The sequence below is a fragment of the Sceloporus undulatus genome, chromosome 4, assembly GCF_019175285.1.
Source record: "Sceloporus undulatus isolate JIND9_A2432 ecotype Alabama chromosome 4, SceUnd_v1.1, whole genome shotgun sequence".
Classification (NCBI taxonomy): domain Eukaryota; kingdom Metazoa; phylum Chordata; class Lepidosauria; order Squamata; family Phrynosomatidae; genus Sceloporus; species Sceloporus undulatus.
This window is the reverse complement of record NC_056525.1, coordinates 128,331,346-128,358,341: the sequence shown is the minus strand read 5'-3', so window position 1 is coordinate 128,358,341 and position 26,996 is coordinate 128,331,346. Positions and strand designations below refer to the sequence as shown.

Genomic DNA, 26,996 nt, shown 5'->3' with positions numbered 1-26,996 from the left:
CTGTGCAGAAGATGTTCATTCATCCAAGGATCAAAGGGGCTGGATATTCTACAAACTTCTAAAACATTCTACCACCGAACAAAACACAACAGAATATTTCCCAGAAGACTTCGTAATTAATCACTTCTGCAGCAATGCTGTGGGTTTTTATTTAACACATGCATGCACTTGTCCCTCCATATTTGCTAGGGTTAGGGGCACAAGACCCCTGTGAATATGGAAAACCACAAATAACAAAGAACACCATGTTCTTATCTGAGAGGACACCTCTCTAGGAATCTCTAGGTCTTCCACTGCAACTCTGTGGTCAACGTCCAAGACACTGCCCACAGAACTGCAATGGAGGAGATACAAACGCCTAGTGGAGTGTTCTCCCTAGATCTCTTAGTCTTTCGGGCAACCTTTAGCTAATGTTGACCATAGAGTTGCAGTGGAGGACCCAGATATTCCTAGAGGGAACATATTAATCAAATCCCTGATAATCAAAGCTGCAAACATGGAGGGACGTGTGCATATATACATCGCCAGCCGCGTTTTCTACAAGAGTTAAAAACAATCCAGTCGGCGCTGTGACCGCGTGACCCGGAGAGCCGGCCTTGTCCTCTGCGGGGTCCCGCCTCCCACAATGCACCCGCGGCGCTTCGCCAGGAACGCGCGGTGCCGTTTGAGCCAGTACCCTGTGGTGGCGCAAGCACCCTCGTCTCGTCTGGCTCTGGAAGCAAGCGGGCCACTCCTACAAAACGGGCACCACGCTCCGCCCCCAGCCTTTTACGGCCATAGAACGTAGCGGTAGCCTGGGTCCACGTGGGCTCCAGGCGCTGCGTGCGTGGTGACGTAGAAGGCATTAGGCGCCGCCGCCGCCGGCTTGTGCTGTCCGCCCGCCATCTTGGCCCGCTCTGTGTGGAGGGACTCGGGCCATCCTTCGGCCTCGGTGAGTGTGAGCCTCCCACGGGCCATTGGGCGGCAGCGCGGGGGCGGCCTTAGGCGCAGGGGGCCATTCGAGCTGCTGGTCGCGAAGGCCTAGCCGGGGAGGAGGCGGCCGTTGCGGAGAGCGTGGCGGGCGGCGGCGGGCGGCGGCGGCGGCGGGGGTGGGGGGGAAAGGGCGAGAGGGAAGGGCCCCGTCCCGCACGCACTGAGCCCGGGGACACCTTTCCCTTCTCCCCTTCTCGTTTGTGTCGGTTTCTCGGGCGGCAGGGGCTAAAAGGACCAGGGTTTCGGGCGAGGGCCCCCGGAAAAGTTTTGTAAGCGCTGTCTAAACCCAAGCAACCGAAACCCCCCGGACCGTCCCCGTCTCCGGCCCCGTTCCTCCCTCAGCCTTCTTCCCCTTCCCTCTGCTTCCGCTGCGTCTTCATCCCGACTTCTGGTGTCTCCGGGCGGCGGGGGGGGGGGGAGCAGGAACTCCTGTGTCGAAGCTGGGATCCCAGTGAGCACAGCCATGGCTGGGGCAAGGAAAAGCGGATCACAAGCGGTTTTTCTTTCGATGGAACGCTAAAGGGTTCTTCGTCACTCTGGAACAGACCCAAGGGATGCCAGCAAGAGCTCCCTCGCGGGCCTAGGAAGTGCTCCGGCCCTAGGGAGCCTCTCGGGCGGGGAGGGAGGGAGGAGGGAGGGAGGGAGGCCTGCCTGCCTGCCGCCACACATCAGAGATCGCTCCTTCTCTCTCAGCACTCAGCCCAGGCCTTGCCAGAGACCTTCACTGGCAAAATCCTTACACCTTTGTTTATAGGTTTTAATTAATTCTTTCTACTACCTCTTGCAATGAACTTGTAAAATGTGGCTAGACAAAGGAACTGTTACATGGATTTGTAATTGGTGATGACCGACCAAAGGTTGCTCAACAATGGCTCCTTTTCCTCCTGGAGGAAGTGACCAGTGGGGATCCCACAGCTCTGTCCTGGGGCCATGTTATTCAACCTCTTTATCATGACCGGATGACATTAGGCCATCTGTTGGGGATGCTTTGATTATGATTTCCTGCATGGCAGGGAGTTGGACTGGATGGCCCTTGCAATCTCTTCCAACTCTACGATTCTATGATTCTAAAACCATCTGAAATTCATTGGGTCACCATGAGTGAACAGGTGACTTGACGGCACATGCACAACACATACTAGCATCATAGAGTTGCAAGAAACCACAAAGGCCATCCAGTCTGACCCCCCTGCCATGCAGAAACTCACAATCAAAGCACCCCTGACAGTTGGCCATCCAGCCTCTGTTCAAAGACCTCCAAAGAAGGAGACTCCACTATCCTCTGAGGGAGTGTGTTCCACTGTCAGGACGTTCTTCCTAATGTTGAGGTGGAATCACTTTTTCTGTGGTTTGAATCCATTGCTCTGGGTTCTTTCTGGAGCGTGGAGCAGCAGAAAACAAGCTTGCTCCACGCTCAATATGACACCCCTTCAAATATTTAAACATGGCTATCGTATCACCTCTTAATCTTCTCTTCTACAGGCTAAGCATCCCTAGCTCCCTAAGTCTCTTCTCATAGGGCATGGTTTCCAGACCTTTCACCATTTTAGCCACCCTGTGCTTTCCACATCCTTCTTGAACTGTGGTGTCCAGAACTGGACACAGTATTCCAGATGAGGCCTCACCAAAGCAGAATGGAGTGGCTCTATTACTTCCCTCGATCTAGGCACTATACAGTACTTCTGTTGATTGAGCCTAGAAACCCATTGCCTTTTTCAGCTTCCACAGCACACTGACTCATGTTCAATTTTTGGTCTACTAGGATTCGTATGGGTCATGCAGGTGGGACAAAACAAGCCACCAGAGGCCACTCCAATAAGCACAGGACCATGTTGACTTACCAGGCCTGATTCTAGCTGCCACTGCTGTCCCACATGGAATGCCGGCAAAGAGCAGACTTTCTCAACTTCTTTAGCACCTGGCTTTTCCCAGACAGGCATGCTCTGCACATCTTCCAAACACGTTTGAGGTGTGCATTGTCTAAACATCCCGCCCTCAACACAGCCTGAAGCTGGCACTTTAGGCCCATCTGCTTCGGGTCCTAGATCCATTTCCCATGTGCTGTTAAGCCAAGTGTCCCCCATCTTATATCTGTGCATTTCATTTTTTTCTGTCTAAGTGTAGTAGCATACGTTTCTCCATGCTGATATTCATTTTGTTAGTTTTGGCCTGGCTTTCTAATCTATTAAGGTGATTTTGAAATTTGATCCTGTCTTCTGGAGTGTTAGCTACTCCTCCTAATTTGGTGTCGTCTGTAGATTTCATAAGCATGCCCTCTATGCCTTCATTCGAGTCATTAATAAAGATGTTGAATAGCACTCAGCCCAGGACAACCCTGTGGCACCGCACTAGTCACATCTCTCCAGGATGAAGAGGAGCCATTGCTGAGCACCCTTTGGGTTAGGCTGGTCAACCAGTGACAAATCCACCGAATAGTAGCCTTGTCTCATCCACATTTTACTAGCTTGTTTGCAAGAAAATCGGGGGAACTGGGTGACCCACAGCATCCCCATTATCTATCAAGCTGGTAATTTTATTTAAAAGATAAGGTTGGTCTGGCATGATTTGTTTTTGAGAAACCCATGTTGACTTTTTGTGATTATCGCATTCCCCTCTAAATGTTTACAGACTCTCTGTTTAATGATCTGCTCTGGAATTTTTCCTGGTATAGATGTCAGGCTAACCAGGGCGTAATTATTTGGGTCTGCTTTTTTCCCTTTTTGAAGATGGGGGACAACGTTTGCCCTCCTCCACTCTGTTGGGACTTCTCCTATTCTCCAGCACTTTTCAAATATTATTGCCAATGGCTCTGAGATTATGTCTGCCAGTTCTTTTAAGACTCTTGGATGTAGTTTATCTGGTCCTGGAAGCGTGAATTCATTTAGATCAGTGGTTCCCAACCTTTGATGGGCCGCGACCCCCATTGGGGACGAAAGTCCCACCCGTGGCCTCCCAGTGGGCTTTGCGGCCAGAAGTCCCGCCCCTTCCCGGCCCCCCAACCAATTAGGGAGGCCGCCGGGGGAGAAGGAGCGGGGCCTCCAGCCTCAAAGGCTGCTGGCCCTTGCACTCCCCCCCCCTTCTCTCCACGGTTGCCTGGCAGCTGCGGTAAGAAAGGAAGGAGAAGGCCGCCCCGCCCCCGTCCCTTTCTTCCTGTGGGTGAATGTACTAGCATCGGCACCCACAGGGAGAAGGGAAAGAGGAGGCAGACGTGTCTCCATCCTCTTTTCCCCGCGCGGTGCACAGGCACCCACAGGGAGGAGGGGAAGGCAGGGAGGATTCCCAACCTGGCAACCCTCAGGTTGGGAACCCCTGATTTAGATTAACCAGGTATTCTTGCACTACCTCTTTACTTATTCTGTGCTGCATTTTCCCTGTTGGGTCCTCTGCTCCATTTCCTTCAGGTTGGGCACCCTTTTTCTTTTGTGAGAAGACTGAGACAAAGGAGGTATAGAGTAGTTATGCCTTTTCTCTGTCCCCTGTTAGCTTTTCAGCATCTTCTCCATACCTAACTTAGTTGAATGATTGGTAGTTTTTTGAGACACTTTCCATTATTTCCATTATTGGAGCCATTTGAAATTGTGCCTTCAATATCTCTCTTTTGAGAACCTCCCCATCCATCCTGACCTCCTTTATTTTTTTACTAATGCTGACCAAGGGATCACACCCAGTATTTCCTAAGTTTAGTGAAATCAGCTTTCCAAAAATCTGGAATGCATGTCAAGCTTTCTGCTTGTTGGTCTTCTCACATTGCACGATCTGTTTTAGTCAACCTTTCCCAGAAGTCAAAATTTAAAACAACAAATTGGTAGGGTTGCAAATCATGACTCAGGATTGCATTCCACATTTAGAGATAGCAACTAGATTTTTGGTAGCCCATAGAACAGAGCTTATGGGGTTGGTTGCAGTGAATATACATGTGTAAGATACATTTATGTAATGCTAAACCATAGGCTGTGATATTACATGTTTAAAAAATCCAGTATCTGATAAATGGATGGTGATTGAGTGCTGTTGAATGAACAGCAGCCAATTGTATCTAGAGGCTACACCATCATTTCTGTAAGCTTTTTGTGGGCTATCTTTTAATAAATATTAGTGTATACTTAAATACACTACTAAATACATTACTTAAATATTTAAACATAGCACTAAATATTTAAACCAGGGATACGGTGGCTTAACGGTTAAGACACTGACTCTGACTATTGGAAGGTTGGCAGATCAAGACTATCACTAGTCCCAGCTTCTGCCAATCTAGCAGTTAGAAAGCATGTAAAGGTGCATGTAGATAAATATGCACCACTTCATGCTGGCTACAGGACCATAGGATTGCCTTTGACAATGCTGGCTCCCTTGGCTTAGTAATGGAGATGATCAACACTTACTACAGTTGGGCACAACTTGACAACCTTGTCAAAGAGGAAACCTTTATCTTTCATGCTTAAATAAATTATATTTTTATAATAAACTATGATTCTGAAATCCTGTGCATATGACTGAAAGAAAGTTGGCTTTTCTATGATAGTTCTTACATTTTTTTTAAATCGCTGGGCATAATCGAATGGAGGTTAGAATCATAGAATCATAGAGTTGGAAGAGACAACAAGGGCCATCCAGTCAAACCCCCTGCCATGCAGGAACTCTCAATCAAAGCATATCCGACAGATAGCCATCCAGCCTCTGTTTAAAGGCTTCCAAGCAGGGAGACGAGGGAGTGTGTTCCACTGTCGATCAGCCCTTACTGTCAGGAAGTTCCTCTTAATGTTGAGGTGGAATCTCTTTTCCTATAGCTTGCATTCATTGTTCCAGGTCCTGTTCCCTGAAGCAGCAGAAAACAAGCTTGCTCCCTCCTCAATATGATATCCTTCAAATACTTATACAGGGCTATCATATCAGCTCTTCTCCAGGCTAAACATCCCCAACTCCCTGAATCGTTCCTCATAGGGCACCCTGCTGGTGCTCTTGGACATCTCAGCGGCCTTCGATACCATCAACCATGGTAGCCTTCTGGAACGTCTGAGAGAGTTGGGTATTGGGGGGGCACTGCGCTCCAGTGGCTCCGATCCTACCTCTCAGGAAGGTTCCAGTTGATGAGGCTGGGGAGCTGCTCTCGTAAAAGAGAGCTGACATCTGGCGTCCCTCAGGTCGTCATCCTGTCCCCCATGCTGTTTAACATTTACATGAAGCCTTAAAATAATTTAGAAAAGGTGAGCAGAATCAGGAATTACAGTGATGAAATATCTGTGTTTCTTAGGCTAGATTAATCTAGGGGCTGGATTTTTTTTCCTGATGTGCCAATACTGTTTTCATGCCTGTTGGCTGTAATGGTTGTTTTCTTTCCTAGACTCTCCTCATACACCAACAGCCAGTGACTAGCACACTGGAACTAATTAATGGGTCATAATTTTAAGTAGCACTAATGAACAGAGTCATATATGAAGTTCTACTACATCATAAATCGTAGAGTTGGAAGAGACCACAAGGGCCATCCAGTGCCATGCAGGAAATCTCAATCAAAGCATACCCGACAGATGGCCATCCAGCCTCTGCTTAAAGACCTCCAGAGAAGGAGACTCCACTACACTCTGAGGGAGTTTGTTCCATTGTTGAACAGCCCTTACTGTCAGGAAGTTCCTCCTAATGTTGAGGTGGAATCTCTTTTCCTGCAGCTTGCATCAGTTTTAGAAATAATTTGAGGGAGTAAATATGGACACATTGTCTTAAACATTCATAATTGAAAAGGAAGTATTCCATTGCTCATTTTAATTATTCTGGGAAAGTAGCATTTCGGGGGGGGGGGGGACATTTTTACTGATTTTTTCCAGGTCCTCACATCCCTAGTGCAGATGTTGGATACCTATTTACAAGCCTACTTCTGCCTTAGCATTAAGTTTCAGTTCTGAATTAGCAACTTGTTTAAGTATACTAAACAAGATAGAGAAGAATATCCAAATTTAGAAATCCTCTATTTCTGTTTGGGATAAACTCATTTTTGATAATTTACAGTGCGCATGCGTTATACATGGACTTGAAGGTGCATGGAGGTGCAAGGGGCGGGGCATCCCATTCAAATGAATGGTGCTTGTGCCCGTGGTGCGCCCGCGCCACCGTGCACACAAGCCCCATTCAAATGAATGGGGCTCGAGCATAGGTGGAATTCGCCTCACGCGGGGGGGTCTGGAACGGATCCCCCGCGTAAGGCAAGGGTCCGCTGTATTTCCCATTGTGCTGAATAAGAATTGCACAGACACTGTAGAGACTCCAAGATTTTAGTCAGCTTATCCATTAATATTTTGAGAACGCTATTATATGTGATAGGAATATACTTAAAATAACTTTACTATGTATACCACAGTTAACAAAGTAGATGTATTTCTTGACATTACTTAACTGAAAATTTGGTAAATATGCAGGGATAGCTGTGTTGGCCATTTAACAAATCTAAACAAAAATCCATCAGTGATACCTTTAAATTTAAATTTAAATGTGTAAATTTACAGCGCTTTATAAATAAAGGTTAATAATAATAATAATACCTTTACTGGCCAACTGAAATGCACAATATACTGTTTTAAAAAAACCAACAACTTTCAGATAGACAGAGATAAGGAGGAAATGTGGAGGATCTGGGTGGCAGAAAAATACAGTTGGCCCTCCTTATATGCGGATTTGCCATGCGCGGATTTGAGCATACGTGCATGGCAAATCTGGGAAGTTGTGCACGCACGCCGCCATTGGGGACAAAAGTCCCTCTCCTCCTCTTTCCTTCCCTCCCTCCCTCCCTCCCTGTTTACCTGCTCTGTCGCCAGGCCGCCGCCTCCTCTTCCGCCACCATGGGAAAGGCCGGGTGCTGCTTGTGGAGGCCAAGAGGTCTCCAGACTACACTGGGCTCTTCTGCAGTGGCGGTGGCGAGGAGGACGAGGCTAAGCTTCCTCCTCCACGATGCCGCCGTTGCCACCGTGAAAGGGCCGGGTGCAGTCTGGAGGCCTCTTGGCCTCCACTAGCAGCACCCAGCCTTTCCCGCGGTGGCGGAGGAGGAGACAGCGATGAGGATGGGAGGCCAAGCCTCGTTCTCACCTCCACCGCCTCCGCGGGAAAGGCTGGGTGCTGCTCGTGGAGGCCAATGGGAGGCCACAAGAAGCACCCACCGTTTCGCAGCGGTGGCAAGGACGACGAGGCTGCGAAACGGCCTGGTTCTGCTCGTGGAGGCCAAGAAGCCTCTAGGCCTTCACCTGGCCGTTCTGCAGTGGCGGCGAAGAGAATGAGGTCAAGCTTCGTCCTCCTCGCCGCCGCCACGAAACAGCCGGGTGCAGCCTGGAGGCCTCTTGGCCTCCACGAGCAGCACCCGTCCTTTTCCGTGAAGGCGGCGGCGGTGGTGAGAACGAGGCTTGGCCTCCCATCCTCCTCCTTCGCCACCGCGGGAAAGGCCGGGTACTGCTAGTGGAGACCAAGAGGCCTCCAGACTGCACCCAGCCCTTTCGCTGTGGGGGCGGCAGCGTGGAGGAGGAAGCTTGGCCTCGTCCTCCTCGCCACCACCGCTGCAGAAGAGCCCGGTGTAGTCTGGAGGCCTCTTGGCCTCCACGAGCAGCACCTGGCCTTTCCCGCGGTGGCAGAAGAGAAGGATGCGGGAGGTGGCAGCGCGGCAACGGAGCAGGTAAGAAGGGAGGGAGGGAAAGAGAAGGGGAGGAGAGGGACTTTTGTCCCCAATGGCGGCGCGCGTCCATGCACGCTGCCATTGGGAACAATGGGACTTCAGCTTACATGGATTTGGGCATACGAATGGAGGTCCGGAACTTATCCCCCGCGTATACCAAGGGCCCACTGTACTTTGTAAAAAAAGAGGTTCTTTCTAAGAGGCTTTGTTTGCTGAGGTATACCTGTATATACAGTCGGCCCTTCTTATACACGGATTCAAGCATCCACAGTTTGAAAATGTTCAAAACTATAGTCGTCCCTCCACATTCATGGGGGTTAGGGGTGAAGGACCACCGCGAATGTGAGAAAATCGTGAATAACCCCTCTCCCTGACTGTCTCACCTGGGCCAGTTACAGGGCAGGAGGGAAGGGTTGAAGGGAAGCACGCACGCCTGCCCCTCTTCCATCTCTCTGACATTCTTTAAGTCACCCAGCTGAGATAGTTACAGGGTGGCACGGAGGGGTTGGAGAGGAGCACATGCACACTTCTCCCTTCCTCTGATGTCTCAAGAGATCTTGCCCAAGGTCTCTGAGTCATTGAAGAGAGGGAGAGCAGTTTAAGCTTTAGGTTATATCCAGTAGTTTGATTATTATTATTTTTTTAATTTTTGTTGTACTAAAAAAAATTGTTCCATCATTTTCCCACATTCCACTTTGACATTAACTTTAAACATTCAACATTAAGTTTGTACACATTAACTGCAATAAGTGTTGGAAATGTGCTAAAGATAAGGAAACTTTATTTCATATGTTGTGGATGTTCCTAAAAGCAATGAAATGTTGTTTAAAATACATCATATAATAAATATAATGTTACAAGAAAATATAAAATTCGAACCTGAAGTATTTTTGTTAAATGTGATAGAAGATATATTAGGAAAAAAATGGACTAATTTTGTTTTAATGCTGAAAACTGCAAGAATGATCTATACCTGTTTGTGGAAACAAGGAACTATACCTTCAGTAGAAGATTTGTGGGGGAAATTATTTGTAGTAATAGAAATGGACAATCTGACAAGAAAAATATAAACAGGATTGCAAAAAAGTAACTGATTATCTGATCCAGGAATGGGGAGAATTACCTGTAATAAGATATATTTGAGATATGCACATGCAGAATATACACAAAATAATTAAATATGATGAAATAAGTATACACAAGTATTAATTTTTTGATGTTCAAATCAACAGAAAAATGTAAGGAATCAGTTTATTTTTCATTGCAGGATAAACAATTGTATAACATAGTTTTATTGGGGGGGGGGGGGACCAAAAGTTCTAGATAAGAAGTCCTGTAGTTTGATTATGAAGACATGTAGATTCAGTTGTTTATATTTCTAACTTACAAATTGACCCATCTTGTGGATTCATTGTCTTTAATAAGTTGCACAACCTGAATTAAGTGAAACACATGGGAAAAGTCTGCAAATCTTTGGGACCACCAATCCTCTGGCAGTGGAAGTGATGTGTCTGATACGTTCAGAGAATCTAGTTCTTTTTTTTCTTTTTTTCTTTACTGAATATGAATTGATTAATTGATGTTTGCCATTTTTTGAATTGGAACAGAGAAGGAGTCAGTGGGATATTTTCAAATAAGAAAAAGAGGCAGAGAATCAAAAACATTTTAACTATGGCTATTTGGCCAAGAATAGAAAGTTTTAAAAATTGCCAGGATTTCAATTTGCATAATGTTCATGTAGCTGTCGGCTTATAGTTCTTAGGGATGAATTGCTGGATATCATATGTAATGATTATCCCTAAGTAAGAGGGGCGAAGTTGCTAGCCCTAAGGGTCTACAAATATTGTTGTTGTTGTTCTTGACTCCGGAGTTGTACAGACAGTGCCTAGGGGCGATGGGACACCGCCCCTTTCCTAGCTGGTTTGGGGTTGCAGCAACCACACACTGCATTATGGATATACATTGCAGGGACATAGATCTTGAAGAGAAGTTAGTGTGAAATAGGAGACAAAGTAAATTGGAGGATATTTGAATGCCCAGCGAAAGGGTAGATAGACAAGGGGAGGGGGAGGCATGAGTAAGATAGCATTGAACCTTTTGGCAGAAGGCAGATGACAGAAGCGGATACATTTATTTTAGTTATGGAAAAAGCAGTCGATAGTATAAATTGGGAAACCATGTTTGCAATATTAGAAAAAATGAAGATAGGGGAAACATTTCTTATATGGATTAGAAATGTTTCATGCAGCAGTCTGAGATGGAAGGGTAGTGGCACCCAGCTGCCAGGTATGCATTCTGCATGCTTCCCTCTCCTGAAACAAGAGGCTGTTGTGTGAAGGTTGGGGGTGGCAGTGGCAGTCAACCACCAGACACACATTCTGCATGCTCCCACCTCTGGGGAGTCCACCAGCTGCCTGCGCTTGGTGGCTGGGCCTTGCCACTGCCTCTGCTGCTGCGCACTGTATTCACAGTTTTTTTATTTTTGCAAGGGTTCTTTGTCCCTAACCCCTGTGAATATGGAAGGCTCATTGTGATTCACTGTGTTTTAGAAAGATTTTCTTATTGACTTTGCATTCAGTAGCATGTAGCAACATTTATAGTATATACTAAAACATTTCAAATTCAGTTTGAAATTTTACTTAAAAACCCTCATGATAGGTTCTCCTTAGGGTCGCCATAAGTTGGGAATGACTTGAAGGCACATAGCAAGAGGCAGCAGGCTTGGGCTGTGGGGATGCTTTGGGGGCATTTTCCACAGGAATTTTTTTTTCTCTTTTGCAGAAAACTTTCCAATTCTGAACATACATTTTTCATTAATTTAATAATACAATAAAAGGGTGCAAGTCTGTTAATTTTGGTGGGTGTATTAAAATTATTACATTCTTATTGGCCTCATTTTAAATATGTTTTTTATATTATATTAATGCTGCTGAGCTGGTAGACTGTCTTTCTGTTAAACTGCTGATAAAATGTTACTGGTTCACTACAAATCTTGAATTCATCATAGTGCTTCCTGCGTTCTTAAAGAATCTGGAGCCAAGTATTATCAGTGGAAATCCCCCTCTGATGAAGCTTGTCCTATGATAGGGTTGTCAGGAACCGGTACTCAGAAGGGAGGAAGGGTGCTCAGGGTCCATAAATTGGAAATGACTTGGAGGCACACAACAACAACAAAACAACAAGCATAATAAAGCACAGAAGGCACAGCATAATAACAAGGACAAAGAGAGCCAGTGGTTTGAGCATGCAACTCTGGAGACCAGGGCTTGAATCCCAGTTCGGCCATGAAACCCACTGAGAGCTTGGGCAAGTCACACTTTTTCATCCTCAGAGGAAGGCAATTGCAAACCTCTGAAGAAATCTTGCCAAGAAAACCCCATGGGAGGCCTCATTACACCTCACTAAACTACAGTTCCCAGAACACCATAGAATACATGATGCAGGGCTTCTGGCCAAAAGGGCCATGCACTGCACCTCTTTGGCATGGCTCAGTTTTCCGCCGGAGAACTAAGCTGCAACAAGGAGAAAGGCTAAGTGTGTGCACCCCACCCTTGCTTGCTGTGCCTGCTGTATGCCCTCAGAGAGGGCACGCGTGCCACAGGTTTGCCACCAGGAGCACTCAAAATCAGTGTCTTCCAGCAGCCAACCTTGTTTAATTGTTAATGTCTTTATTTCTTATTAGCGTCATGAGGAAGTGAACATGGGAAGAGCTAGAAGCTTTTTTTTCACTTTGAAGCAGTTCCACTGGCTGGATCATTTTTTAAAAAGCAGTGAAGGGGACAGACACTTACATGGGAGCCTTAGCAGGAGTCAGAGGGTATACTTGCATAATATAGCCAACCCAAGATTTACTTTATCAATTATCAGCATGCTCAGAACTACAGCTGGCCTCATTTGTACAGTACAAATGCACTTTTTCCTGGGTGCTTCTATTCTTATAGCACTGTTTTTCCACAGAAACTAATTTTTTGTTTTTTGCTAAGTCTTTTTTAGTCTAACCAGTTTCCTTTTCCTTTCATTTTGAAGAGTTGAGACGATTTTGGATTCGATGAACTGAAATGTCGGAAAAGTCAGGGCAGAGCACAAAGGCAAAGGACGGAAAAACCAAATATGCAACACTTAGTCTGTTTAACACTTATAAAGGAAAAACTCTGGAAACACAGAAAACTACAGGTATGTAGACTAATCTGAACAGCTATTGTGATTTTAAAATATCCTTATCGTAACAAACTTATTTGAACTAAGTGTTTTATCAACCTGTAGCATGTTTTTGTCATTGTTTTCCATTTTGTTTTATACAGGGCTGAAATTTTTGTTCAGCTTGATACTAACGTTGTTTTACTAGGTAGTTAAATTTGATTTTTTGTGCACAGGTATGTATTTGAGATCATGGCATTTAAGATTTTTAAAAATTCCCCTGAATTGGAGCTGTAGGTAAAAGCCTTCTTCTGTGGCCACACCCACCACATAGCGTTCCTTACTTAGAGAGGCCTGTTTTATACTTTCTTTGGGTCTTCTGCTAGTCGGCTGAGACCTTTCTCTCTTGGAAGACATTTGCTATGATCTTTGACAAACCTTGATAAGACATTTGAAAGAGCAGCAGACTGAAAGTGAATACAGGCTTTGCTTTCATTTTATAAGTGAAAGCAAAGAAAAGGTATAATCACATCATATTGCTGCACTGAGAGTTGTAATGAGATAAAATAAATGATTGGTGCAGGCGCTCTGTAGAATAGTTTTTAATAATGTGGAAATGCCTTTTGAACCATTTGTGATTTAAGATTCCTAAATATTAGGAAACCAACAAAAAAAAACCTTTCTCTTCAGCAGTACTATACTGTATTAATTTTATCTAGATAATTTATATTGGGTTAATTTTTGTCCAAATATGGCAGTCCCAAAAGAAGAGAATTTTTTAAAATAATATTTTTATTAGTTTCAATCATTAAAGAAGATTAAAGATTATACAAATTCTATACATGGTTATTAAATTTATACTGCTATAATAGTACTTCCCACCTTCAGAAGATCAGTGTTTAATATTTTTCTTTTACTGGCTTTCATTTGTTTCATTTCATTTTAGCCTTGTAATGACTGGGCCTCCAGTCATTGGAAGACTTCTGTCAGGTAATAAGAGTAAGCTGGGAGGGAGGCACATGCAAATAAGTAATGGCATCACAGCTGACAGAAGGCTCACTTGACCAATCAGTGAGCAGGAGCGAGAGTTTCTTCCGGAAGCTTCTAAGAGAAAAAGCCTCTGAGACTAGATGACAGTTGGATAGTGGCAGTTAGAGAGAAAGTCTTCAGCAGTTAGTGGTTTCTACAGTGAGAATTTGAGGTGGGAATATGTCTCCCTCAAGTTAGTCTTACAGGTTATTAAAACTGTAGTGTTGTGCCTACAGCAGGAAGGCATAATTCAGGCAGATAGTTATGCTAAGCTAAGAGCTGTAACTATATTTCAAATCCAACAAGGTCAGCATATTATATCAGTATATCAGTTAGGTGAGAATGTGTCAGATTAGAATGTTTAGGCCTTATTTATTATTTTTCTGGTTGCTTGCATGAAATGAATACCTTTAGAAACACATACTGTACCTGCAAGGACCTTAAGATCTTGCATGATTTATATCTTTTTGTTCTGTTTTGTTTTATTATAATAAATACTTCCTTAAAAGTATCTGCTACTTCAACACTCCTTTACACGTGCCCTAGCTCCGTTGATGCTTGAGAAGATTAGCAAGAAGTAGAACGAGAAGTCCTTAACAAGTCCCAGTGTATGTTAAGGGAAATCCAATATGAACTCACTGGGTGGTGGCAGCGTGATTCGGGGATCACCAGGGGTCATCTTCAACTACACAAGGAATAGAAACATAGACCAGAAGACTCATGAAGGAGCTAAGGATCTGCTGGGACTGAGAACCAAGGCAGGCCTACTGTTGGCTGCTTAGACCACAGGGGATCATTATAAGCCTTTGCTTATTAATCTAATTTTATTTCCATCTGATTATCCAATTCTACAATAAACGGAAAGAAAACTGCAACTCTAAATATATATGAATATTGTAAATTGTTGACCCTAAAATCTCTAACCTTATGCTTATTTGCACATTTGCTTAACATTTACCACACTATATATCTGACGCAGTACATATGACCGGACTTTCCTATTTTCCTCCCTGTCTCTTTCTGTGACCATCCACAGTCCTCTAGGGCTTTATAGGTAATAACCCATTGTGCCTGGAAACAAACAGGTAGCCAGTGGAGTTATTTCAACAAGGGAGTTAAATAATAATAATAATGATGATGATGATGATGATGATGATGATGATGTTTATTTATATACCGCTTTTCCAAATTAGATCAAAGCGGTGTACAACTCCCTGTAACTAGCCCCAGTCAGCATTCTAGCTGCAGCATTTTCAATCCACTAGTGTTTCTGAACAGTTTCCAAAGGCACCTCACATGGAGTGTGTTACAGTAGTCCAAATGGGATGTAATCAAGGCATGTGTCACCGTAGCCAGGTTTGATGTCTCAAGGAACAGCCGCAGTTGGTGCAGTAGTTTTAATTGCAAATGCATTTCTAGCTGAAACATGGGCATCCAGATTCAGAGTAGAGTCCAGGAACACACCCAAGCCGTGAGCCTGAGATTTCAGGGGGAGTGTAACCCCATCCAGCACAGGCAATCTCTCTATTCCCTTATCTGCCTTCCAACTGACCAGGAGCAGCTGTCTTGTCTAGATTAAGTTTCAATGTGTTTACCCTCATCTAATCCATTACTGACAGCAAACACTGTGGTTCAGTACAGCTTCCTTGGAATCAGATGGAAAGGAGAGATAGAGCTGAGTTTAATTTGCATACTGATGACACCTCACCCAAAACTCCGGATGACCTCTCCCAGCGGTTTCATGTAGATGTTGAATAACATGGGGGGCAGGACAGAACCCCGAGGGACCCCACTAGCCAGTGGCCAGAGGCTAGAAGAGGACTCACCCAACACCACCCTCTGAGTTCGCACCTCCAAGAAAGACTGGAACCACTGCATAACAGTGCCCCCAAGTCCCATCTCAGAGACGTGGCCCAGAAGGATACCATAGTTGTTGGTACTGAATGCTGCTGAGAGAGCCAGCTGGACCAAAAATGACACACTCCCCTGTCCAGCCCCTTGCATAGGTCATCCACCAAGGTGACCAATGCTGTCTCAAACAAACAAAACAAACAGCTTCATTTATATACCGCTTCATACCGGACTAAGTGGTTTACAACTGTAAGCTAATTGCCCCCAACAATCTGGGTACTCATTTTAGCGACCTTAGAAGGGTGCCCTTTTGCTGGTATTGAACTCGCAACCTTATGGTTTTGAGTGAGTGGCTGCAGTACAGGCATTTAACTACTGCACCACCATCCCATGGCTCCATCCCATAGCCAGGTCTGAAGCTAGATGGAAATGGATCTAGATAATCTGTCTCATCCAGAAACCCCTAGATCTGGGAGACCACCACTCACTCCAGAACCTTACCCAAGAATGGAATATTAGAGACTGGCCAATAGTTATTAAGAATAGTGGGAGGTCTTTTTCATTAAACTGGATGGAGGTGAGGCACTGGCTATTCCTCTTACCCACTTGGCCAATCCTCTAGCTGCTTTCAGAAGCTAGGAAGGTCAAGGTGAACGGGACAGGACACTTAGGGGCAATCATGTCAACTGCTTTGGCCATTCCCCTATTCTAGAGATTGGCCAGGACTTCAATGGGATCACCTGCCAAGGCAACAGGAAATTCCCCAAGAGTCATCCGGAATCCATCTGGATCCATAAGCCTCCTGGGATGGACCATTTTAATTGGCCCCCAACCCTACAGACTAGGAGAGATTTCCCCCCCCCCCCACCCAGTTTCATCCAGCCAGGTCTCCCTGATATAAGACAGGTCGGAATGCTCATCCAGGATAAAGTCCTGGATCAGTGGTGTTTTACCATTCACTGACCTGGCATTGAGCAAGAACATTTTCAGCCCAGGGGGTCTGTTGCCAAGGCTATCTTGGCTGTTTTGAAAAGAGGTTCAACTTGGGAGTAACCAGTACTCTGTGTCTCTCCCTTCTATCAGAATAATAGGACTGATTCCTCATATCAACGCCCCCAGCCCATTACTATTGTAATGGGTGCTCCCTGGACTGTTTCCCTCCCATACCCTCCTTGTGGCACATACAACTTTTGCCATACATGGGGGATCCGTTCTCTCCCCCTAGCCCCCACCCCACCCGGAATAAGGCAAAAAGCAGGACCTCAAGTCCCATTTGTACAAATGGGGGGCGTTCCTGCATGGTGTGGGTGTGCCCCCATTCATTCTATGGAGGCTTGCCATCCACTTGACCTTGACTTCCGCGAATGGCAAGCCCATGCTGTATTAAGCTGCTGCAGGCTGATGGTTTCAAGGATTACAGTCCAAACCAAAGCACCCCTCCCCTACAGTCTGGCTTTTGCCTTTGTTCTCCCCCACCAAATGGGCAACCCCTCCTTTGGTGTTGCCCTCTTCAGCAGTGATCCCACCAGCAGCAGGTCCGCTCTGACAATGTGGTCCTAGCTAGCTGTTTAGTCAGGAATTGGCTGAGTACCTGGAGCCTGGTCCTGAAGGGAGCAGTCTCTCTAAAGGTAGCAGTCCTCCAGGTAAGGCTGCAAGCAGCAACAGCAGGCAGGCAGGCAGCCAAGGTGGTAAAGCTCTTCCTGGGGTGGTGGAGTGGCCTCTTCCTCCTCCCATGTGCTGGATAGCTCTGTTTCTCCACCTTCCAGTTTCTTATTCATTTTATGTGTTTCAAATAACTGCCTGTGTACATACCAAGAACACTGAATCCCTCGTATTTCCAATTCCTCTCTAGATTTTACTCTTAATTTTATTGCTTTCTTTATATAAAATTTCTTTGTATGTTACCCAATGACATTCTTTGATCTTTTACATTTTGTAAAAAGCTTTGTGAGGTGATGCCCATGACGGAAGCCTTTTACCTAATCTATGTTTATATTTCAACCACACTCTTAATAATGAATGCCAAATATAAGGATTTTTAAATGCCTTTACCTTCTCATAGCTTAGATAGGTTTGTCATCCAAAAAGTAAATCCTCGCCTTCCAAGTTGTAACAGCCTGTTTGTTTTTAGATTTATCCAGTCTTTTAACCAAACAACGCAGCAAGTATAGCAAAAGAGGTTCAGGTTAGCAAGGACAAAACCACATCTATCTTTTGAGTCTTCTAATTATAACAAATTCTCAGGTTTTTCCCTCCCAAATGAACCTCACTATCTTTTTATTGCACTGCTTAAATGGTTTATCATTGCTTACTAGTGGGACAAAAAGTATTTAGTCAGCCACCAATTGTGCAAGACCTCAACTATGAGAGACAAAATGAGAAAACAAATCCAGATAATCACATTGTCTGATTTGGAAAGAATTTATTTGCAAATTATGGTGGAAAATAAGTATTTTGTAAATATCAAAACTTCATCTCAGTAATTTGTTATATATCCTTTGTTGGCAATGACAGAGGTCAAACGTTTCCTCTAAGTCTTCACAAGGTTGGCCCATTCCTCCATGCAGATCTCCTCTAGAGCAGTGATGTTTTGGGGTTGTTGCTGGGCAACATGGACTTTCAACTCCCTCCAAAGGTTTTCTATGGGGTTGAGATCTGGAGACTGGCTAGGCCACTCCAGGACCTTGAAATGCTTCTTACGAAGCCATTCCTTCGTTGCCTGGGCGGTGTGTTTGGAATCATTATCATGCTGAAAGACCCAGCCACGTTTTATCTTCTATGCCTTGCTGATGGAAGGAGGTTTGCACTCAAAATCTCACGATACATGGCCCCATTCATTCTTTCCTGTACATGGATCAGTCGTCCTGGTCCCTTTGCAGAGAAACAGCCCCAAAGCATGATGTTGCCACCCCCATGCTTCACAGTAGGTATGGTGTTCTTTGGATGCAACTCAGCATTCTCTCCTCCAAATACGACGAGTTGTGTTTCTACCAAACAGTTCTACTTTGGTTTCATCTGACCATATGACATTCTCCCAATCCTCTTTTGGATCATCCAAATGCTCTCCAGCAAACTTCAGACAGGCCTGGACACGTACTGGCTTAAGCAGGGGGACACATTTGGCACTGCAGGATCTGAGTCCCTGGTGGCCTAGTGTGTTACTGATGGTAGCCTTTGTTACGTTGGTCCCAGCTCTCCGCAGGTCATTCACTAGGTCTCCCCGTGTGGTTCTGGGATTTTTACTCACCGTTCTTGTGATTATTTTGACCCCACAGGGTGAGATCTTGCGTGGAGCCCCAGATCAAGGGCAATTATCAGTGGTCTTGTATGTCTCCCATTTTCTAATTATTGCTCCCACAGTTGATTTCTTCACACCAAGCTGCTCACCTATTGCAGATTCAGTCTTCCCAGCCTGATGCAGGTCTACAATTTTGTTTCTGGTGTCCTTCGACAGCTCTTTGGTCTTCACCATAGTGGTGTTTGGAGTGTGACTTTGAGGTTGTAGACAGGTGTCTTTTATACTGAAAACGGGTTCAAACAGGTGCCATTAATACAGGTAATGAGTGGAGGACAGAGGAGCCTCTTAAAGAAGAAGTTACAGGTCTGTGAGAGCCAGAAATCATGCTTGTTTGTCACTGACCAAATACTTATTTTCCACCATAATTTGCAAATAAATTCTTTCCAAATCAGACAATGTAATTGTCTGGGTTTGTTTTCTCATTTTGTCTCTCATCGTTTTCAATATGATGTCAATTACAGGCCTCTCTCATCTTTTTAAGTGGGAGAACTTGCACAATTGGTAGCAGACTACATACTTTTTTGCCCCACTGTAGTTTTGAATTTTTCCCTATGTTTTTACAGAATTATTACTGAATAGATCAGAATTTTTCGTTGCAATCTGTATGCCTAGATATTTAGCTTTTGAGACTATTTTAAATCTTGATTTTTCTTACAAATTGGCTTCCTGTTTTTTCTCTGTTTTAGTTATTATCACTGTTTTGGCTGTCGATGCTAAACTCTGAAACTTCACCATACTTTTTAAGTACAATTGGCCCTCCGTTTTTGCAGGGTATCCATTCCGGAACCACCACCACCTGCAAAAATGGAGGCTCACGGTTATTCAAGCCCCATAGGCTTGAATGGAGAGCCCTTCTGTGCGTGCAGCAATGCGCACATGCCATTGCAAGTAGAAGAGATCACACCTTTGCATATATTCAAGGGCACGGATCCCGGATATGTATATCTGTACTGACATGCCTATACTATCTGTAGAGTTTTCTAAGCTAATTACGAAGTGCAATGTGGCAGCTAAAAAGGACAATGCAATTTTAGACTGCATCAATAAAAGTATAGTGTCTAGATCAAGGGAAGTAATAGTGCCAATGTATTCTGCTTTGGTCAGGCCCCACCTGGAATATTGTGTCCAGTTCTAGGCACCACAATTCAATTCAATTCAATAGGACATTGAGAAACTGGAGCGTGTCCAAAGGAGGGCAACTAAAATGGTGAAGGGCCTGGAAACCATTATTATTATTATTATTATTATTATTATTATTATTGTTATTAACCTTTATTTATAATGCGCTGTAAATTTACACAGCGCTGTATATACAACCTTTTAGTTAGACAGTTCCCTGCCCGCAGGCTTACAATCTAAAAAGACATGACACAAAAGGAGAAGGGAGAGGTGGTGGGGAAGGGGATGAAGACCAGCAGTTGTTCTCTACCTCCGAGGCCAGGACCAAGGCAGATGGAATGGAGGAAGGGCTTGGGTTCTTAATGGATGGTCAAAAGGAGAAGGGAATGACAGTAGGGAAGGGGGAATGTCCAGCTCATCTGCTCTCTCACATAAGCCTCTCTCCCCCTCAAGATGGTGGTCGGAAGGAGGGCTCTTCTTCTTTCAGGCGAGGCCTGTTGTTGCTGGCCTTCCTCTCTCCCCCTCAAGATGGTGGTCGGAAGGAGGGCTCTTTGTCTTTCAGGCAAGGCCTGTTGTTGCTGGCCTGCCTCTCTCCCCCTCAAGATGGTGGTCGGAAGGAAGGCTCTTTTTCTTCCAGACCATGGAAACCATGCCCTATGAGGAACAACTTAGGGGGCTGAGGATGCTTAGCCTGGAGAAGAGAAGATTAAGAGGTGATAGTCCTGCTTAAATATTTGAAGGGATGTCAGCTTGTTTTCTGCTGCTGCAGAGAACAGGACCCAGAACAGTGGATGCAAGCTCCAGGTAAAGAGATTCCACCTCAGTGTTAGGAGGAACTTCCTGACAGTAAGGGCTGTTCGACAGTGGAACGCTCTTCCTTGGAGTGTGGTGGAGTCTCCTTTCTTGGAGGTCTTTAAGTAGAGGCTGGATGGCCATCTGTTGGGTGTGCTTTGATTGAGAGTTCCTGCATGGCAGGGGGGTTGGACTGGATGGCCCTTGTGGTCTCTTCCAACTCTACGATTCTAAGTCATTGCATACACATGCCCTTTATAACACTGGTCTTTAATCTTTATCCCTTGAATTTCATTATGTTCTCTAGTCTCTCTGTTAAATACTTCTAATGATAAAATAAATAATAGGGATAATGGTTATCCCTATCGTGTGGCTTTATGAATTTCAAAGGAAGATGTAAGTTCCTCATTAATCAATCTCTGTGCAGATTGTTGTATATAGGCATTATCCACCTGGTAAAATTTTGTCCAACATTCATTGCTTCCATTATATGAAAAATAAAGGACCTTGGAACAAGGAAATAAGGAAATTTGTGTGGGCAGGGAAAAAACCCCGTGTCAAGTGGAAAACATTAATAGATCTCAATATGAACGGAGGATTTGACCTGCCAGACTTACAATTATATTTTGAAGCAAATTGTCTCACTTGGGTAAGGGACTGGGTAAACTTGACAGATGAAAAACTGCTCGCCATAGAAGGCTTCAATAACCGTTATGGTTGGCATGCCTATTTATGGTATGACAAACACAAAGTTAACAGAGAGTTTGAACATCATTTTGTGCGAAAAGCAATTTTAACAGTGTGGCTCAAAGTAAAACATCTTTTTTATGCGAAAACACCAGGATGGGTTTCACCCCACGAGGCTTTTTATAATAGAACCCAAATCTCCAGTTGGTTGAGGTATGAAGATCTACTCTCAAAAGACAACTTGAATAATTATAAGTTTAAAAAATTAGAGGACATTAAGAATATGGACATTCAAAAGCATTGGTTTCTCTACCAACAATTGACAGAAAGATTTAAAAAAGACTTATTAACGGAAAAATTTGAAATCAAAAATACTGAATTGGATAATGTGCTACGAAAAGAACAAAAGAAATTAACATCCAAACTCTACAAAGTTCTATTACAAAGGAAGGTGGAAGAAAATGTAATAAAAGATTCCATGATACAGTGGGCCAGGGATCTGGGAAAGACAATTGAATTGAAAAGCTGGCAGTACGCCAGAGAAAAAACACGAAAGTTCACTGCATGTCAAAACCTACAAGAAAACTATAAAAAAATGGAAGCAAGATGGTACTTGACTCCAGCCAGCCTGGCAAGAATCCACAAAGACAGTAGTAGCCAATGTTGGAAATGTGCAAATACAAAAGGTTCCTGGTTTCATGTATGGTGGGAATGTCCCAAGGTAAAGAAATATTGGAGTCAAATTCACGCATGTATAACTAAAAGTCTTGGGATAGATTTTGATTTAACCCCAGAAATTTATCTGTTAAACATGACTAATAGAATACCCTGGGAAACAGAGAAAAGACACTGGCGTAAAATCTTATACATGGCTTCAGCAGGAAGGTTATTACTGGCACAATATTGGAAAAATAACGAAACACCATCAATAGATGAGTGGCTACTGAAGATATATGACATGATGGAAATGGACAGATTAACTAGAATTATTCAGGGAATAGATGAGGAAGAAGTGGAAAGGGAATGGGAGTCACTAAAAAATTTCTATGAAAAGTGTTATAAGGGAACTCTAATATGGAGAGTAACAAACACATAGGCAAATGTTGTACTATAGGAAGTTTATTTGTTATCAAGATCTTTGAAGATACAGGATCATCATATGTAATAGTTCTGATTTGAGATGTTGGAAGCCTCTGCTTAGTTTGTGTTGATAATGTGGAATGATGTATATCTTCGTATTTTAAGCAATAAAATTTATATATATAAAAAAAAGAAAAATAAAGGACCAATGAATATTGTCAAATGCCTTTTTGGCATCCAACATTATCAAAGCCAAATTTTTCTCATCGAGTTTTTCAAAATACAGGGAGCGTGCGCCATTATAGGTAGCTTCTAGCTTACACAGCTTACACAGCAGCCGCCAGGAGAATGGGGAAAAGGTGCACATGGCGAGCATGAGCCCCATTATATCTAAAGGGGCTCGAGTATATATGCTTTTTGCCTTATGCAGTGGGTCCGGAACGAATTCCCGCATAAGGCAAGGGTGGACTGTATTCTACAATATCCAGTATGTACCTGATGTTATCTCACATCTGTCTTTTTGATAGAAATCCACTTTGATCCTTGTTTATATACATTTGCAAAATTTTCTTTAGTCTTTCTGCTAAGATGGAAGCAAAAAATTTATAGTCAAGATTTAGCAGTGATATTAGACAATAATTCCTTGGATCTGTATGGTCTGTGTCCTCTCTCAGAGTTATTGTGGTTGTAGCTGATTTCCATGAAATAATAATAACAACAATAAGATTTACTTATATGTCGCTCAATCAGTGGGAATCTGTACGCCTTACAACAGACAGGATAATACAAGGCAATAACAATAAACATGAATTAAAAAACAAATGTAACATAGCAATGCATTAAACAATAACAATAAAATAAGATAGCGATTAACAATAGCAATAAATAACAAAAAATGCATAGCAGTTATAGCAACAAAAATACATAGTAATTATAGCAACAGTAAAATTAACAAAGCAAAATACATAACAATTAACAGAGCAAAACAACTAAAATGAAATTATATAATAATAGCAAATGCAACTCTAATAGAATGCAATACAATACAATACAACTCTAATGCAATATAACACAATACACATAATTCCCCCTTCCCTCCCCCGCTTCAGATATACAACAAAGACTCCAAATATAAAAATGACAAAAACTAAAATAAATCATTAAAACCATTAGTCAAACAATCAAATTATTATTATTATTATTATTATTATTAAACTTTATTTCTATAGCGCTGTAATTATACAAAGCAATCAATCTCCAGCTGAGTTCTCCATTGCCTTTTGAGGTTCTGGGATGATGGTGAGTGGAGCAAGGCAATCCTCTCCAGATGAGTTCTCCATTGCCTTTTGACCCTCTGAAGATGGTGGGTGGAGTGAGGCAGATTTTTTTATAGTAGGGTGCTGTGAATCCATCTGGTCCTGGAGCTTTGCTGATTTTTTTTGCTTCCATCACCTCTGCAATAGTGATGTTTTCTTCCAATTTTACTTTTTGTATTCCATTGATTTTTGAGACACTTCTTGATTGAATATAATGTTTGATTTTGTCTTGTGAAATTTTTATGCACTGAATAATCTAGAATAGTAATCATAATTTTTTTTATTCTTGTCTGTTCTGTTGCCATTTCAGTTCAGTTCATCTTTATTACAGCTTCTTTTATTTCTCTTATATTGAAGATCAGTCTTCTCTCCCTTCTTTTTTTCTTAATTTTAGTGCCAGCCTTTTCCCTAGCTCATCAGCAAATTTGAAGTTTCTCTGTTTTCCTGCTTATATGTGTGTGTGTGTGTGTGTATACTACTTCTGATACCAATTCTATAGAAAATTGCTTCTGTGGAGCTTTTAATTCAATGATTAATTTACGTGTAGAGGGGTTAGATTTGAATTCTTCTTATCTTGTATTCCTTTTAATAATTTTTCTTGTTTTTATTTTTCCTCTTGTATTCTGTCTGTTTTTGTATTCAAAAAACCCCTTCATTACTGGTTTGATAGTCTCCCAAACAATATGCAGCGGCGTTCATTTGTCAATGTTTTCCTCAAAATAAATTTTAAATTTCTTATGTCTTCTAGTACTGTATCATCTTGTAATAATAGTTCATTTAGTTTCCACCTGAATTGTTTATTTCTTGCTCTCAGGCATATTGTAATGGGTTTGTGGTCAGATAAGGTTTTAGGTAATTTTTCCAGTTTTTGTATATATCTATTTATTGATTAGCTAACTAAAAACTTGTTAATCCTAGAAAACGATTTGTGCCTTTCCAGAAAAAAAGTGTAGTCTTTTGTAGTATGATATTTATGCCTCCAAATATCTATTAATGTCAAATCTTCCATTAATATATTAAAGACTTTGGGCAGTTTTCCCTGATTTTTTTTCCATTTATCTTTTTCCTGAAGGTACGAACTATTGGTTGCTTTCTCCCATTGTTCCAATTGCTTGGCATTATATATATTTTTTGTAATTTAATACCAGATTAAATTTGTAAAAATTATCTTTGTTTTCTTGTGGGACATATAGACAGACCACTATACATTTCATTCCCTACTGGACCACTTGGAAACCTATAAAGTGTCCCTCAGGGCCTGAAATAATTGTTCTGCTGACAGTCTTTTGTTTACATAGATCACCACTCCCCATTTCTCCTAAAGATGAGGGATTGATGTGTAGATGATCAGCTTGTACTACCAAAACAACTTAATACTGTCATTAATGTCATTTCTTTAAATGCTTATACTCACTTGCCCAGGTTAAGAAACAGATGTTTTCCTGTGCTCCACTCACAGACAAGTTGGGTGATTTTCCTTAATAAAAGAGAATCTCTACATTCTCCTTATAAAGCTTTTCAGAGGCAGTGAAATAGAAATAATTTTACTACCAAAGGCCAAGAATCACTTTCTTAAAATAAAGTTTTCTTTCGCATTGAAATAAATGCAAACTAACAATTCAAAATCTCTTTTCTTGATATATAGTTACAACACGCCATGGGCTACAGAGTCTTGGGAAAGTTGCCATTTCACGGAGGATGCCACCTCCTGCTAACCTTCCGAGCCTTAAAGCAGAGAACAAAGGAAACGATCCTAACATAAACATAGTGCCCAAGGATGGCACAGGATGGGCTTCTAAACAAGAGCAACATGAAGAAGAAAAGTAAGTTAATGGTCAAACTGTAAATTCTTCTTTAGCAGAATGACATTAAAGGTGGTAATTGTAGTACAGTTCAAGTCATGCTGTAGGATGACATTTTATATAAGCTTTAGTTGATATGCAGCAATACACTTAAAAGTATAGTTGGGGATTATCAATTTTGGGAATTTTCCTGTTCACTTTAATTGATATCACATTTCCTATTGGCGTTGTGAATAAATAGGTGTTGTTATCACATTTTGCTCAAGACTGTTGGATAATTTAAAAATTGATTACTATATGTATATACTCGTGTACAAGTTGACTTTGTATATAACTCAAGGGAAGATTTTAGGGTCAAAATCATGGCTACATTGGGGGTAAAACTTAGGGGAGGAGAAGGTTTTAACATCAAAGTGAGAAGGAATGAACTGGGAGGAAATGTGGTGCTTGGCAGGCAGGGATGATCCAGAGAGAAAGAGGAGGAGAAGGAGAGAAGGTTTTAACATCGGACTTAGAAGGAAGGAACTGGAGGAATATGTGGTCCTTGGTGGACAGGGACGATCCATAGAGAGATGCAAGGGTGGAAAAGAAGGTTTTTCTGAGAAGTGAATCACCTCACACGGACACACACACACATACACACACACGCTCCTGTCTGGAAGGTCTTTCAGAAATCATTGCCAAAGCACAGGGATTAGGGCATTGGGGATGATGCTTCTTTTAGGATCTTTTCTGAGATATATTACTGTTTTGACCCATATATAAGTCAACTTAGGATTTTAGGGCCAATTTTTGGGCATAAATTTCTCAAGTTATAGTTGAGTATATACAGTATGTTTTATCACATAGATGTTCATGAAACAAGGCCTGACAGTTATTTTCATTAGATTTTATAGAGGGACCATCATTTCTGCAACATTCACATGAAGAACCTTTAGGATTAAGTCTGGTCTTAACCGGACTTTAAGAGTTAGGAAAGTGGTACATAAAATAAAACCTTTTAATCAGTCAGTCAGTATCAGTTCATCTGTTTCTGCTCACTGTCACCTCTACTTAGGATTATAAGAGTTGTTTATTCATTTTTGACATGAATCCACCTCCCAGTTGTGAGTAGAAGAATCCATCCTGCTCTATCAAACATATAACACAAATCATAATACCAAATATCTCACTTTCTTTCCCTCTCCTCTGGGTGAAAGCAGAGGGAGAGTCTTCTGCCATAAGGAAAGCATTCACCAGATCAATTAATTCCCCCCCCC

General features: G+C 42.8%; 1 protein-coding gene across 12 annotated transcripts in view; it reads left to right on the top strand.

Moving 5' to 3' along the window:
- Positions 1 to 796: 796 nt before the first annotated feature.
- The window catches only part of PRRC2C (proline rich coiled-coil 2C), a 208,198-nt gene continuing 181,998 nt past the window's right edge, over positions 797 to 26,996 (top strand). For all 12 annotated transcript variants that reach the window (XR_006103620.1, XR_006103619.1, XM_042464503.1 and 9 more), the window contains exons 1-3: positions 797 to 931; positions 12,653 to 12,799; positions 25,581 to 25,758. Coding sequence is in view for 10 of the 12 variants with exons in the window: in XM_042464503.1 (XP_042320437.1) it covers positions 12,685 to 12,799; positions 25,581 to 25,758 (293 nt within the window). In the remaining 2 variants the exon portion in view is untranslated. The remainder of the gene's footprint in view (positions 932 to 12,652; positions 12,800 to 25,580; positions 25,759 to 26,996) is intronic.